Here is a 16,386-nt window from a genome sequence, read left to right on the forward strand (position 1 = left end):
AAGAGCCACGTGGGAAAAACTTGTGTTGACTTAGCATACAGATAAAAATGACACAGCTACAGAAGCGTCAAACTTCCAAGTAAATATCCCGAACAGAGACAAGCAAGTCAAGGCTGCCTAGCTGAATTTGCCCAGACATAGCTAAAATTTTCTCAAATGGTCTCGGAATCGTAAATTTCATCCATCTCTAGGCAAAGATTGAGTGTGTATTACGATGGTGGTTTATCCCACTTTTTTAACTTTTGGATTGGCCTTCTTGTACCGGGCTGGGTGAGCTGGCCTTTGGGACAGGTCTGTAGGCCAAACACCTTCTCTGTGCTGAATATGTATTCTGTCTGAGTATTACGTCTACTTTTGTCTTCAGGGAAGTCTCGGGACGCTACAAATGCAGAGTAAAATGCGTCGCAGTGTTCAGAGAATTTTGACTCCATTAGCCACTGATCTCAAAGCTTGTACATATGTCTTCAACAAGCCTGGTATATACTCATAAACTTCAAACAAATCTTCTTCAATAATTTAGTAGCATGTAAACTATGGTAGCACAAACTGCCATGTTCCAAAGGAGAGTGAGTGTAAATAAAGAAGTTACACATTTTGGGATGCGAAGGGCGTAAGTTGTGGCTTAAATCGATGCAGCAATTAAAAAAGGACAAATTTTTTTCAGTGGTAGCAACCACGAACCATATAAGAACCAAAGTCAGCCAGAATCAGGTAAAAATTAAAAAAAGTTTGTATTAATTACAGTGTTGACTATCCATTTCGAAACGAAGCTTGTAGGATTAAAATGGATTGGCATCATACCGCTCATCACTAACTCGTTTTGCCTCGAATACTACTGGTCAATAAATAAAGACATATCTGCTGCTACTTTAAAGTGGTGTTCTAGTGGATGTCTATTTTGAAGAAGATCTTCTCAAGGGATTCTCTTCCAAACGGGAATTTGTCGACAAACGAGGGGTTTTATTTTTTGAAACCAGAGCTTCAAGAAAAGTTATCTTGTGGTGTCAAGTATAATTGTTAGTATTACGTGATTTTCCTCCTAATCGGGTTTTAGTACAGGCAGACTACATAATTATTGTAACCTGTTTGATTTACTTTAACGTCTTGCAGCTTTTCAGCCGACCTTGCAGTATTTTGTTATTCCCTTTTTGTTGCAGTAAAGCTAGTTATCCGAGGAGAACGAAAATCGGGGAAAAGTGCTCTTCTCTCTCGTCTTAAAGGGGAAGCATTCAATTCAAATTATGCACCAACCGATGAAATTAAGGCAAATATTTTAGCTACTTTATTGACTTAGATCTTCTTTTAACCTAGTCGAGTTTCCTTCCTACTTTTCTTCCCAAGCTTTATTCTGGAATTTTTCCCTCATACTTCTAGGTTGCAAACATCTTATGGAACTATCAGCCCACAAATGATGCAGTGAAAGTAGACGTATGGGATGTTGTGGACAAGGGTCGTCAACGGGAGGTTAAACACGGAGCTACAGCTTCGGCATACGTTTCGTTGTTGACTAAAAAATCCCAGGTATTTTGTACGTCGATATTGTTCAACAAGGATATTCTTTTTTTTTCCGAAGTTTAATTGGGCATTCTTTTAGAAACAAGGTTTATAATAAATAGCCTGAGTATTTCGTGGTTAAAGGCCATTATATTTGGTACTGCTAAAAGGTCCTCATTGTTTTTTTTGATGCAATGTCTCTTAATTTTATTGCTTTTTCGTGCAACGTTTTTCGTTCTACCTGTGTTTCGAATTATCTAGATCAGTGATTTTACTTCCACCTTATAGACTACCACGGCTATGGCTTCCCTGGACTCGACATTTATCGACGTCTACAAAGGCGTGAACTGTGTTATTCTGATGTTTGACATGACGAGCAAGTGGTGGGTGATTGCCCAATTAGTTTCTCCCTAAATTTAACTCACTGGCTTTACATACCTAAATTTCTATTTATCAGTACGTCTGCAAAGCATCTTCTGCCGTGAGCATCATTTCAAACGCTTCAGTTTCATTTAGTGTACTTTTTCAGTTGTTGGGATTTCGATACGTCAAATATGCATTTCATGTAAGACTTTGTGCTATTACCCGGAAGTTTGTCTTTTTTTATTTAATAATTTGCTATAGTGGGTGACATAGCAACTTTTGCAATTAGTCCGTCCTCTTTTTGATCGTGACACGCTTTGATACCTGTCTAAATGACGTTACAATCGTTTGTTTTTGGCTTGAAATCAACTTCATTGGCATTCACACAAAACTTTCAGCAGGTTAAGGCACTGTTTTGATGCCTATTTTATACTTGAAGAAAATTTGCTATTCCCTGCTAGAATTTTCCCATGCTCTTCGCGTTATCCATAAATTAGCTGTATTTGTTTTTGTATGTAAGTACTGTGGTTTGCTGGGTTTTGAATTAATTTGAAGAGGATGGAAGCCGTTTCCCTAATGAATAAGTGTACTTCTAAGTTTTGTCATGCGATAAAGGATTCACGCGGACGCTTTTACAAACTCCTCATTGACTTAACAAGTTGTTGGTATCAACTAGTCAAATTGTTCTCATGTGCTTGGATTACCGCACTACCACTGAGGTGTTAGTCTTTCGCAAATTTCGCATATATTTGCCATAAACTTGTTTATTTCCTCTTAAAACATTAAATCTCTTATGTTGAAATCGGCTAACCATTGGGTGATACCTCCTCTCTGTTGTGGATTTGACGTTGAATCAGTGTTTCATCTGCCTAAAGTGATTACTCACTGGTCAAATCCATTTGATTGTTATCACAGGTAATACTACTTTAATATGCTCTAGCTGTCAGTCCTCCACGGGCTCCGATTTTACTTCTCCTTCATGCTCCAGCTCTGCTGGATTCGCTTAGTTTTGCATCGTCACCTACCCATGAACTTGTATCCCGAGAAACCCAAAAATTTTCTCCGAAAATGAATATAAGTGCTCGCTCATTTATGTAGAACCAAAGAATGTGAATACCACGACTATTTGAATGCCATTTTTTATCCCTAATGATGTAGATTTAGACTTGCACTAATAATGGATTTTTGCCAGATTGATCGTTCGTTGCATAGCAAAGCAGATCATCCTACCGTTCGTTAATCAAATCGCTTCCATGAATACCTGTACTGCCGTTCAGGAGCACCGTTTTTACCGTATTTCGAGTCGATAAAGTGGCCATAGGTTCTGTCTTTATATCCACTGGAAGCGTCAACTAAGTTCTAGTATATTCACCTAACTTGTTGGCCAATATTTTGAGAGATTCCAAAGAAATGTTAAGAGTGTCAAACGCTGCTGCTGTCGATTTCTCATCGCTCTCTCTTTTCGGAAAGGACCTTCGAGTACGTGCGTCGAGAACTGCCGAAGGTGCCGCATTCGGTACCAGTTCTGGTGGTTGGGAACTTTCGCGACGCTGTTGCCGCTGATGAAACGAACCGAGAGATCACGGAGACTGAGGTTCGTACTTTCATTAGGCGGGTGCTGAATATGCGACAGTCCTTTGCCTCGGACAGTGACGCACCAGAGTCTTGCAAGCAGTACACGTGGGTTATTTTTCCTCTTTCTTGGCATCATTTGAAATCCTCTTTTTTCCCGCCTTTGATTTGGAAACGCAGATACTGATGTACCATCCAGATCTTCATGTTTGAGATTTAAATCAGGTCATGTTCCTTCTACATAGTTAAGATATTAACCCTTCTCTCTGTGTATTATTGTGTCTTTGTTGGGTTTCGTGACATCTGTGACCTTCTTTGGTGCTCCACTTTTAATAATGCTTTTTGGGGCGCGGATGCCATTAACCGAACCACATGAAACTAGTTTGAGAATGGATTTGTGCGGAACAGAAATATATGTAATGTGCTGGCTGCCCATTACAGTTAGAAGACTTTGTAATCTACCCGTAGTGGTGGATTTCGATGAGGCTCATTTATCGTCCCGTCCGTCGGAACTGGAGCAAAGTGTTTGCCCACGTCGAAATTTTGAGACTACGCTCTCATGATCTATGGGTTCTCCTTGTTTTTAGGTAAATGGGATGGTTTTAAAATGCTTACTTGAAGAGATACCACATTTTCCTCACTTATTTTCAGTAGCCACTTTGGTCTCCTCGGTTTTCTCCTCCCCTTTGAAGGTGTGCACCAATACGCTATTGCGAGACTTCCATGAAGAATGGATTTGGGCTGATGTATATCCACCGTTTCCTCAACATTCCCTTCCTCCACCTGCAATGTGCCTACCTTCTTCAAACACTAGCTCTCAACCGTCAGGCCTTCTCCACCATCAGTCAGCAACTCGACATGGCAGAGGAGAATCGGGAGGCGATTTGTTCTTACGAAAAGTACATCTATTCTCGAAGTTTTCTTTTTGCCTGACGTATTCTCTTTGGTTGCTTACTGTCCTTTATGTCTAATAGTTGTCAAAAATTATTGCGAGTAATGTGTAGTACATGTGTTTCTATCTATTTGTCTGAAGTGATACTCCGTCGAGAATTGCAGTTGGCCTCTTTCTAACCTCTAAAGTACGTCCTCCTTGAAACTCGGCTCAGCTATTTTTTTCCGCTTGCTATTATTAGATGTTCATTATCTGTCGCGTTTAACGTTTGAACTACTTGTTTCCGAAAACGGTAACTCAATCTTTAAATAGGTTTACGCGCTGGTTGGAAGGCGTCAGAGGTCCAACTTCATCATCAAGTTCTGTAGGTGAGTCCTATCTCTTTTTTTCAATTATTCAAATCTCACCTATCCTCACTCAATTTTCTGTATTTTCTCCGTCCTTTTGCAGTCATAGGTGAAATGGGAAAGGCGACTCTACAACCCGGCTCAAATAAGGCAGCCACTGGCCGAGTTGATGCTAGCCCCAAGGGCAAGCCTTCCCCAGTCAGTAAGGTTAAAGTTGGCCCTATTTTGTATCTATTGTTTGTCAGACTTGGAAGTTGTCTCATGGTGGAGAAGCCATAAATCCAATCATCATTCATTCGTTAAGTACGAATTGTTCGATGTTGATTTATATGCTTCTATTACACTTTTTCCTTCAAAAATCCGTTTGGGCATTAGCCTAGCTGTTCGTCTAAGTTAGATATTTTCATACCCAGCACTATTTGGGCAAGTGGCGTTCTTAACCAGGGTACTGACCACTATATTCCCATTTGAATAGCTGAATGTACGCCTAACTTTACAACATTGCGCATTTATGTGAGATTGTTTATCTACCATTTGAGAATTTGAATGGAAAAAAACGTCCTGGGTATTCTAAACAAAGTATTTTGTGTAAGAATACGCAGGTTACGCACTTCCGTAGAGCCTCATCTAAACGTGGCTTCGTATAAAACAAGTTAGTAGCGCTTTTAGGTAATGTCCAAAGCATGGTGGATTAATATATTTTGGAAATAGTCCACAGCGCTGGCATCAACGGAGTGTCTGGGTTGCATTTCGTTGCCTTTTAAAGCATAGGTCTACAGATAGCTGGAAGAATTGACGTAGAGGCAGCACTATGCTGTCGTGATGCTATAAATCAAACAAACTTCCTTCTGTACCACCAGGACACACTTTGCAAGACAAGAACCACAAAGTTTATGCCACGCCTGCCACTCCATCACGCGCTCAAATGTGGAGTATATCTGATTGAATAAGTCCTGTCAAATTATGCTCCTACAGAGCCAAAAAGGAAGTCGATCAACGGGCCTCCCTTGCCCACAAGCGGCGCTGAAGACTCGGCATTTGGAGAGTTCATTCAAAAAGCTGACAGTCCTTCCACATCTTCATCTTCTCCTACCAACGGTTTAAACGTGAATATGCAGCCGGTTGACTCGTGAGTGCTTCCTTTTGTCTTATCTCGCCTCTAACTTATTAACCCGCCTCCTGTTGACACATTGATGCTTTTTATATGACCGCCTTCCAGTTCTTGTTCATTGCCAATTGTTTTTCAAATTTTTCTGCTCTGTGGCTAATTTCCATTGAAACGGACATGATTCTTATGAGGTAATGGTTTTTTCTAGTACTTTTTTGAACATGGTCTTCTCCAAAAATTGGCAAAACTCAGCTTTATGTGGGTTTTGGGAATATGGATTTAATGCTGAAAAGAATTGGAATACATTGTTGCAGCTTTTTTCGGGTTTTACAAGTGTGGCCTGTAAATACTTGACCCCCCTTGAATTGCCTTTTTTGCAGATACCTCAATGCTGTGCCCGTGGTCGCAGAATTTCAGGAGGACATTGATCCCGACGATGCGGTGGTGGGCAGTGCGGCAGGAGGTTTTAACGGTGTGGGTGGAAGCCTTCGTCCGCTTGCCGATTCCGTGGATGATGACCTAGTGGACGAAGATGACGACGATTTGATGAATGAAGATGATGATGACGATGAGGAGCACTTGGGACCCGCTTTGGGTCTGGCCTCATTCAGTAATGAGGCTGTGGAAGATGGACGATCCTCGGTAAATGGTTTGTCTAGTGTTTGAAAATCTCTGCTTTTTGCTGACTCGTGATCGTCAAACGTCATGGTTGCGGTTTTGCTTGATCAAGTTTAGCCCTTAATAACACCAACATTTTTGTTTCGTTTGATTTATTGTTAATAATCATTTTCATTACGATTTTCAATGCTCGGAGTGATATGCGGTCTTTATATTTTTTGCGTTTTTTTATGAAGCAAAATCAGTAAAGGGGTTTGTGATAGAGCCGACATCTATTACAGTCGGTTCCATTCATAAATGTGTTACTTGAGAAAATCATTCTCCGTATATTTGCACTAATTTGATTGGATTTTTTGGAATTTTATGTGATCAGAAACGTTAGAACAATTATTGTCAGCGATACAAAAGAGTTCAAATTAGATTAATTTGGTATTTGCTGTAAAACGTGCTAATTATGTGGAAGGTCTCACGATATTTTTTTTTTCGCTTTAGAGCTGTAAAATGAATTATGTTTTATGTCCCTCTCTTGATGCTATGAACGGGGTAGGTAACTGATGCTCGGGTTTTTGATGCGTTTAGACGAAGGCACGTAATGGGCTGCAAGTAGATCAAGTGCCGACTTTCCAGCCCCCGTCTCCCAGTTCTTCCTCCCCTTCCACTTCACCACCCAGCTCGACCCATCCCCCCAATATCGTTCCACCGATGTCTCGAACCGCCTTGCATGATCCCTCCGTCGATTTGGTCACCTCGGAGGAAAGAAATGCTTTTGAACGCTTCCTTGATGACATGTGATCTCTTGTCTTCTCTTCTACTTGTTTTCATCTGCTTCTTTCTTTACCTTCTATTGCTTTTCGGGCCCCCTCTCTACTTGTCTTTTATCTCACCGGATGTTTTATGTGGAAAGTTACTCGAAAGTAAATGCATATCTTTTTGACTATTTTTACTTGAATCCTGGGGAAATTGCTTGAAGTTCATGCCACTAAGGTTGGTGTGCTTCTGCTTGTTTGACTCTTGCCTCCTTCCGAAATTTTGGCTATGCGATCCATACAGTAGCCTATTGGAGGCGAGATTTGAGTGTAATGCATTGCCAATTGTTCGCTCGTTGATGAAATATTTTACGACGGACTAATGGTTGGAATGTCATTCAGTGGTGCTTTTCAGAGGCATCGACTCAGCCCATTCGTGCAGGCGTTCCTCCTAGCGGCGTTATGAGCGGTGCAAGTCGGGAAGAAGCCTTGTTACAAACTCGGAGGTGGGTCGTGGGGCTGATAGCCTGTGCGGTAGAAGCAGAGACGCAGTACTGCTGACAAGTGGATGAACTCGCAATACCCTGCGAATGCTTGCATAACGCTCTGCAGAGACAAAGGCAGTAAAATCTCGTCAACTTGGTGCGATCTCAAAAAGTGACGGTGTTGTCGTAGGTTCCCAACCCTTACACTTGGTGCCAGTGTCTCACATGTTCCACTTATCTTCCACACTCACTTTGTTGCTTTGATCTCAATCAGTCTGGTGAATACAGATGTCATAAACAGGGAAAGGACGACTGTCACATACTCGTGACGCCAGTCCCAGGTAAGAACATGCTGACTTTACATTTACAAGGTGAATGCGTTGGCGGCTATGGGTTGTACTAAATGTCAACGGGCTCTGACATGCGCCCCATATTGAAATGTGAGTTAGCTTATTCAGTTCAAATAAATATAGTTGAAATCTGACTACAGCGACGGAGTGAACAGATTGCATCAAACTAAAAGCAGTGTCTACACCAAAGGAATGGAATAGCCAATCTTTGCTGTATTCTGACCTCCAGACTTTTATTTTATACAATTTTTTTCTCTATTCCATCACACGGAATGTTGGATTGTCCCGTGCAATTCAACCGGCATTTCCCCTTTACTCCCTTCCTGCTGATGCTAATGCACTAGTGGAAGGAAAGTACCACCGAGGTTATTAATACCACTTTTATACTGAGTAATCTATCATGTAAAAACTTTCAGTGATGCTGTTTACTGACAATGAATTGCGCGCATTGAACACACTTTCAAGCACCAATCACCTGGTGTCAAACAAGGCAACAGTGATCGGCGGTCCATTCACTTCTCTGCGTCAACATCGGCCTCTATTTTCGCATTTTCTTGGCTCACCATGCACGCGCTGACTGGCGTGATCTGTGTCGCTCTTTTTGTGGCCACCTCTTGTCATGCTGCAATTCCCGGGCTGGAGGACTGTTCTACTCGTAAGTGGCTTCTCTTATTCCACTCCGTGAACGAAGTGGAGAGGAGGAGACTTGATTTCTTCGGTTAAATCAATTCTTTTGTGCAGCTTCCAGTCGGGGGGAATTCATCGACGGTGAAATTACTCCGTGTACTACGGATCCGTGTGTCTTGGTGAAGGGACGGAATACTTCAATAACCCTCAAATTTATCTCCAGTAAGTTTAACCTTCCCCATTTGACACTTTTACGTGATAAAGAGGGAATCATCAAAGGTGTTTGGTTGATTAAGTGGATGTATGGTTATTACACCCGATTTCGTAAATAATTCAACCTCGCCTCTAATGATGCAGTCAATTGAATGTCTTTTACAGTGTGAAAGGACCGGATTTCAGTATTCACAGCATTTACGCTTTAGTCAGCCCTAACAATGTCTTCTCACTTTTATTGTTAAGAACTAAAGGTGGAAATAGTAGAAGTACTTAAGTAACACCGGAAACTGTTCATTTCGTATCCTCTGAAGACAATCAAGATCATTCATAGTATACGACTTAAGCAAGTCAGTGAGTACGTTCATTTTCATCACTTCGCCAAGCATAATATCCATTTGGATCCACATTTCGGGTAAAGTAGATGAAAATTGCACTCTCGGTCCGTTTTTCTTATTCGTTTTACCAATGTTCTGGAGAACCTTTATATGGAAGTTGTGAAACGGAAACCGTCAATTTCGAGGACCTCTTTTTGCTGAATAGGCGTCAACATTTGTAAAAACCTACTCATATATAGATCTTTGACTATTTAAGTAGAAATATGTGCTTTGACTCACGCATCGTGCCGATGATAACAAAGACCAGTTAAACGCACTACTTTGGTACAAAACCAGGCAATTTTTTTCACTTTCTCTTTAGCCGACGTTGTGACGGCAGGCAGGATTGTGGTCCACGGGATAATAGCCGGCATTCCAGTACCCTTCTCCCTGCCCGACGACAATCTCTGCCACTTCATTCAGTCCGGTTGTACCATCCAACCGAATTCAACCGAACAAATGGACTACAGTCTCTATGTGAAGGAATCCTATCCCTCCGTGAGTTTACGACCTTTGCGTCTCACCTCGAAATCACGTGATTTTGAGGTCACCAAAGCACCACACTCCATTCACCACAAAGCACCAAATAGTTTGTTTCTTGTTTGACGGAGGTAAACATACTCACGCATGCATAGTACAAATTCTTACAAATGCGACTAACTGCTCATGCCACTTTAAGGCGAACTTGCAATGAACCAGTGACCTTCTCATACGTGATCATGTTTCTCACCCTCCTTCACGTAGGGGAAGTAGTCCGGAACTCTGACGCCTAGATATGAACAGGCGACTTTTACGCTAGCCTGCATTTTTGTAGATTCAGTTGACAATAAAATGGCAGTTGGTGAACGAGTTGGGTGTCGACCTGGTTTGTGTCAAGTTTCCGGCTAAGCTGTCTCCAACGCCACCGTCCGAGTCATGGACACCACCACATGCATCACCACCCGAGACATTAATTGGACATCTACGCCGTATTCTAGGCAAATTGCTACTTTTTGGGAGTCGTGACTAACCGCACCTCAAACGTGTGACTGTCTGACTGCAACTTTACTGGTTGTCTAACAAAAAATGTGTGATTTTGATTCCGTTCTCGTTGTGGTTAATAAGAACTCCTGTCAAGTGTGTAACTTATTGCTATTCCCCATAATTTTTTTTGGTCATTAGTAAAGTTATGTGGCATTTACTCGCACTATAAATGCAATCCTTACGAGCAAACTCAAGTCACACACTTTGTAAGTAAATCCCCGTTCTCCACGTCGGCTCTGTGAAGCTGGCATTCAACATCTCTAGCCTTAAATTATTAGGTTTTGATTACAAAAGATGCACCGAGTGCCAGAAGACTACGAATGAATGTCATTTCTAGCGTAAAAGCGGTTTCATAAGGTGTAGCCACCGTAGTGATTCAATATCGCGCCCAACCGCTTTCCCAACCACGCGATTACTTCTTTTCCCGCAGGCTGACTTCCACAAAATGGTACGGCCTTCAAAATATGCCAATAGTCTCCCATCTCTTCTCTAAGTTAGTGACACATGCTCCTCCAAACTACCTTGGCTGATTGTGACTTCGATGAAGACTTGGGGCGCTACACGGCACTATTTTAAACGGTTTTATTTCAACATAGTAGGCACAGACTCAACAGAAAGTTTATCAGAAGTAGTTCCTTCATTCAGCCTTCCTTGTGAGGAAAATTGTATTTCTAAGCTCCCAAGTAGAAAATTGTCGCAGCACCCTTATTCTTCCATGAAGTCGTAAAAAGTCAGTAACATGGCATAAAATACATCAATGGAACCACCAGAATGGATCCAAAACGTCGCTGCTCGGGGGAACAAAGTGGCTGAATAGTAAATTAAACAAGCCGCCAGTTCAATACATTGCTACCAATTATTTATTCGAACCCTTTTAGCGCTGAATGATGTAAGAGGGGACGTAAGCGAGGTGATTCAAATTAATTTTACAAGATAATGTAGTTTTGCGTCGCAAACACTCAAATTAAATGTATTTTACAATGTGAAAAATTTTTATTAAATCTGTGATGCGTGTTAAAAGGTTATAACTCGTGATTTCTAAAATCCCAACGCAAGAAATGTGGTTCCGGAACTTGTTAAGGCGTTTTAATTAATAAAGTAAAAATCAAAAAATAAAATTGTCAAAATCTAAAAGCTCAGGCAGAGACTCAAAGGAACTCTTTTTTTACCAATTGTTCTGTATTATTGAGGCTTGTTTAAATGTACCAGATGTTCATATTCTGGTTCCGTAGTCAAAAACAGTTCCGCGTTGAGCCTCTCGGTGTCACATCGATGAGTAACACATATCAGTATAGTGACAACAGGTAGGCTGTCGGATTGTGTTCATTTATATTCATTATCTATTTAGAAATGGTTACCCTCAAACGCCAGACCAACAAGTAAGCTTATGCATGATTTGCGTTTGGTCGTAAAAACTTTGTGTTATTTGCACAACTTTTCTGTTTTTTTGCAGCAGTACATGTCGCAGATGAACGCAATGCGTAGGTTTGGTATTGTAATTATTAAGTTTCTTAGCTTTTATGTATTTTCCGGCTCCAATGCCCTACTTGCAAACTGCGCCTATCTACTCACAGCAACTGTACTCTCAGTCTTCAGCTCAGATGCCGCCGATGGCACATCCTCAAGCTCAGATGCAGACTTTTAACCAGAGTGTGGTTCCTGCTGCGGTTCCTCAGCAGCAAGTTATATCCACGCCTACCGTCAGTCATAATCCACCTCCACCTCGTAAAACATTGGAGATCAAAGATCCCCAATCGGGTGAATTACTTGATTTTGGGAAGCTTAAAAGTGAAAAAAAAACGAGTTCTGAAACGTTGACCTCTGTCCCAGCTGAACCATCAGTTCCCGTAAAAATTAGGACTCCACCTCCGAAGGATTTAAAAATCCTCCCTGATCCCGAATCGAATGTCTCCACGGATGTAATTCCTCCGCAAACAATTGATACGCTTCCCGAAAACAAACCCGACTTTTCTTTAAACTCGGAAGAGGAAATAACCTCAAACAAGGATTCTCACGAAACCGACGATTCGAAGCAGGAAATCCCGCTGGAAAGTGATGCTACCAGCACTGATACCTCAGCAAATGACATTGATGTTGATGCGCAGGAATTATCACAAGATAGCAAAGATAAGGAATCGTCGGCTGCTGAGGATCAACCTATTGATGCGTCACCTCAATGTAACAAGAGAATTGAAAGGGTGGGATCGGATTCCTCTAGTAATACTCAAAAGTATAATCGGGAGCAACTCATTTCAATAAGAAGTACTACCAATTTTTCGAATTATCCTTCTCCACCGATGTCAGTAGTGACAGCTTTTGGTGGTAATTCTCAACGACACAAGGGTCGTGCGGGTCTCAGGCCTCAGAGCAGACGCGTATTGACGTTCAATACAGAGACAGTTGTGCTTGATGAGGTTGAAAATGCGTACAAGCCGTCACACTTGAAGAAGCCTGAGGATATTCCTGCAGATCGTCTATCACAGTTATCTCGAGATTTAAACGTTATTCTGAATCGGCTTATCCATGAAAACGTGTTGGGCGTGGTAGATGACGTCAAGAAAATTGGTGTTAAAGGCGAAGATGAAGTCAATTGTTTAGTTAATGCCATTACTAACAAGGTAACTGTGATTAAGTAATTATGATTTTTAGGCTACTCGGCAAGCATTGTATAGTGAAGCATTTGCGAAGCTATGTAAGGCGCTTTCTGAGGTGAGTTGCTGTGGTTATTTTAAGCAAGTTTTTTTAGGCCGATATAGATGGCTTCCGGGAACGGCTAATAAAGGCCACCGGTGACTTATTTTCTACTCCATTAGAAGTTCACATTGATAATGTGAAGGCACGTATAGATGAAAAAATACGGGAAACAAATGATGAGAAGGTCAAGAAGATGTTAGAGGAAGATCGCGAAACTGTCATTACGAAGAAGCGCGAAGCCTTCTTTGGAATCATGCGATTCTTCAGTTTCCTGTACTTACACGACGTCATTCCGCCCAAAGTATTCACGGATGCACTGAGACCGTTTGCGAAGCCTAAATCGCAGGATGACGTTTTGGCGCTCCTGACTTGTCTTGACATTTGCGGCGAAACAATGGACGCCAGGAAAGTTTTCTTGATCAATAGTTGTATCAGTGGCCTGGAAAATGCAAGGAAAGTGTTGAAAATGGAGCAATACGTCCAGTACAAGATAATTGCTCTCGTTGAACTACGTCAGAACAATTGGAAAAAGTCAGAATCCGTTCCACCCCCACAAACAGCCACATTACCTCGTTCTAATTCAAGTAGGGATAGCTTAGTACGCCGCGTACAGACGCACAATGTCCCGCGTAAGGTCTCTTCTACAGTTAAACCCACAACAGGCAAAATGGGTGACTCAAAAACTCCAATTGATACCAAAAATCTTGCGGTTTCGAGTTTTGGCAGCAGATCGAGCTATCTTGGACCTCAGTTTGATTGGAGTCAGGGCAGCAAGGCGCAACCAAGGTATCGTACTTTACTAGTCATCTTTTTGTTTAGGCAGCCAAAATCTGGCACAGCCAGTGAATCTGACAATGGGAGGGAATCTAGAGCGTCCAGTGTGTCTACGATCAAACGGGAGACCAGTCAGACCTCTCAATTCAAGATTGATGAAGCTCTGACTGCTAAGGAAGCTATACGAGACGCGATCGATGCTTTCATGAATTCAGATACCCCAAAAGTAGGTTCTAGTCCTTTTTTAAACATTATGTTTAGTTCGATTTGCTTTTGCGGGAATCCGAAAAGAAAGAGTTTGTTAAGGAAATTCTATGCAGAGCACTAGAGGGAAAGGCTGATGAACGGCGGATGTTTGTAAATATACTTTCTCATTTGTACTCTAAACGCCAACTGAATGACGGACAGATGGAATACGGGTGGGTTACGAATTGTGACTATTTTGTTGCTCCTTCATGTGATTTTGCTCCTTAGTGCCGCGGGCCTTAACTATGTTCATCGACAGTTATGAACATCTTTTCTATGGCTGTTTTTCAAAATGCTCACTTTAGATTTGACCTCTAGAACACAGATATCCATTCATGCATGAAATTGCCTTCTAGGTTCGCCCAGTCGTTAGAATTCATTGATGAGGTTGACTGTCCAAAGCTCGGTGTATTTTTCGGTGAATTACTCAGTTCCATGGTGATATCCTCACCAGTTGACTTAACCAAAATCGTCAAGTTAATCGATATGCTACCAGGAGAGAAATATAAACGGGAGGCCCTGGCCCAGTGCATCAAGTTTGCGGCGGACCGCATCGGCGAGCGTGAAATCGCAATCAGTGCTAACAAGACTCTGACAGAAGGGCTACCCTGGGGTAGTGAGAAGGCATTTACCGAGTCGAGCTTTTTGAAACTTTACCATATTGAATTCATCACGACGACGCCGCCACCTTCGGCGTCGGCTTCTGCCTCTGTGAATTCTGTTAAGCAGTGGCGCGAGGCAACGCCGCGTGCATCATCCTCTACCGGCGACCCTTCAGTAAGTGATCTTATCGACAAGTGTCTTCAGCAAATGGACTTGAAGGAGTTGGTATCCATTTGCTCACAGAATTCTAAATCGAAAGATGCGGAGCAATACTTGAGGAAAATCTTTGCGCATGGTCGGGGTAAGTCAGTGTTATCGTAGTTGTTTCCCTTCATATTTCACCTAGGTCGTGTTAAATTGTTTTCTATCCTTACATTCTAGGTCTACAAAGGAAAGAGATCGATTCTTTGGTACCAGTCGTGAAAATTTTCATTCATCCCACGCCAGATAGCGAGCGATTATTAGTGTTTACCCTACAAAAATCCGTCGGTGAGTTTTTACTTTTCCCTGAATTTATTAATGTTTGCCTTTGTTAAATCAACATAGTTTGAAGACAGCAGTACCGTTCATACTTGTGCGTAGATGATAGGGATATTATCATTTGTTCGTAGCACAGTAGCGCAGTTTATATTCTGGGATATTAATCCATTGGTTTAGTTACGAGGCTCTGTCTTATTTACAGATAACAAGGAAGTTTTCAAGGCGTGGCTTCAATCCTTAGTGCAGCAGAAACTTTTAACTCCGCAGTCCCTTAGTGCGTACGCTCAGGATAAACGCACACCGACCGCATACAAGGACGTGGCTGTTCAAATCTTACGCAAATGTCGGCCGTGAGCAACGCACTTCCGGGCATCGCTTTTCTTCCACATTGCATATTTTCTCTTCGGCTCCCCACATTTCATCCCAAACCTTTGTGTGTATGGCTATATTTATATACTGTGGAGCGCGCAACTTCAGTCTGCGAAATCCCCCTCCCCCCGCAACATCGTTAATCCTCCGAAGAGGAACTTGTATAGATTCAGATTTGTTGATTGATACCTTCTTCTGGATGTGTAGAAAATTTTGGTGCTTTGTATACAATTGGCAATGTTCGGAGTTGTGTGGGTTGAACTAAATGGGGTGAGTTTGCTTCGTTTCCGATCCTTCCTCTTGGTTATTCGTCGGACAGTGATTTTTTCTCTATTCATGCTTGACTGGCATGCTTTTTGGTTTTTGCAAATTTCTAACCGTGTAAAGGTTTTTCTAGTTATCAAATTTCCGGTAGTTGAGCGGACTTGTTTGGTATTCAGAATTTTGAAGTTCATTCTTTGAATTTCTCTGTTAGGTAGACCTGAGCAGGGATATAAAAGACGGGAAACAGAATAGCGGACTAGACTATCGGTAATTGCGCCGTTGACTTCCATTGTGTGCGAATGCGGAAAGTGGTGCTTTACTCTTTCGGATTCCGATGTATTAATGATGTAGAGAATGTGCCGTTGTAGCCCCTAGAGGGGTGGCCACTTCTCCCTAACTTTCAGCTTGGATCAACCGAAAAGGGTGGATTTTCCATCGAAGGGCAGTAATTAACACGAGCGCCATGGCACGTTCGTTTATCGCGTGTGCGCAAGGCGTAGCTCCATGCCTCCCTTTTTATTGGTTGGCAATGCTGAGGGTACAGTAGCGTCTCTAGGTCAATCTGCCTGCGTGAACAACTGGAATTGGACGTGTAACCCACGCGCTTCTCGGCATGCTTTGAGCGTGTGCTTCTGACGCCATTTTAGCCGTATGACCGGCTACTACGTTGCACACACTTATTCACATTCGCACCTTGAGGTGGATAGCGCGACTTTTTTGACACATTTGTTAAGCTTTATC

General features: G+C 42.0%; 3 protein-coding genes across 3 annotated transcripts; all 3 read left to right on the top strand. All coding sequences in view use genetic code 11, as the record gives it.

Moving 5' to 3' along the window:
- Positions 1–533: 533 nt before the first annotated feature.
- On the top strand, positions 534–7,186 carry EGR_04633 (Putative GTP-binding protein Parf; the record flags this gene model as incomplete). The annotated part of the gene is made up of 11 exons (XM_024493882.1): positions 534–566; positions 1,375–1,521; positions 1,783–1,877; positions 3,328–3,537; positions 4,122–4,328; positions 4,634–4,689; positions 4,772–4,870; positions 5,644–5,797; positions 6,157–6,418; positions 6,887–6,937; positions 6,974–7,186. 11 exons carry the CDS (start codon positions 534–536, stop codon positions 7,184–7,186), a joined length of 1,527 nt encoding a protein of 508 aa, XP_024351635.1.
- A 1,353-nt stretch (positions 7,187–8,539) lies between these two features.
- Positions 8,540–10,201, top strand: EGR_04634 (Epididymal secretory protein E1; the record flags this gene model as incomplete). The annotated part of the gene is made up of 4 exons (XM_024493883.1): positions 8,540–8,630; positions 8,717–8,824; positions 9,515–9,690; positions 10,007–10,201. The coding sequence occupies 4 exons, from the start codon at positions 8,540–8,542 to the stop codon at positions 10,199–10,201; spliced, it is 570 nt and encodes a 189-aa protein (XP_024351636.1).
- Positions 10,202–11,753: 1,552 nt separating this feature from the next.
- Positions 11,754–15,366, top strand: EGR_04635 (Eukaryotic translation initiation factor 4 gamma 3; the record flags this gene model as incomplete). Its single annotated transcript, XM_024493884.1, has 8 exons — positions 11,754–12,833; positions 12,865–12,924; positions 12,962–13,695; positions 13,729–13,909; positions 13,945–14,102; positions 14,286–14,833; positions 14,914–15,021; positions 15,215–15,366. 8 exons carry the CDS (start codon positions 11,754–11,756, stop codon positions 15,364–15,366), a joined length of 3,021 nt encoding a protein of 1,006 aa, XP_024351637.1.
- Between the last annotated feature and the right edge of the window lie 1,020 nt (positions 15,367–16,386).

This window comes from Echinococcus granulosus, assembly GCF_000524195.1.
Source record: "Echinococcus granulosus chromosome Unknown EG_S00030, whole genome shotgun sequence".
Classification (NCBI taxonomy): Eukaryota; Metazoa; Platyhelminthes; class Cestoda; order Cyclophyllidea; family Taeniidae; genus Echinococcus; species Echinococcus granulosus.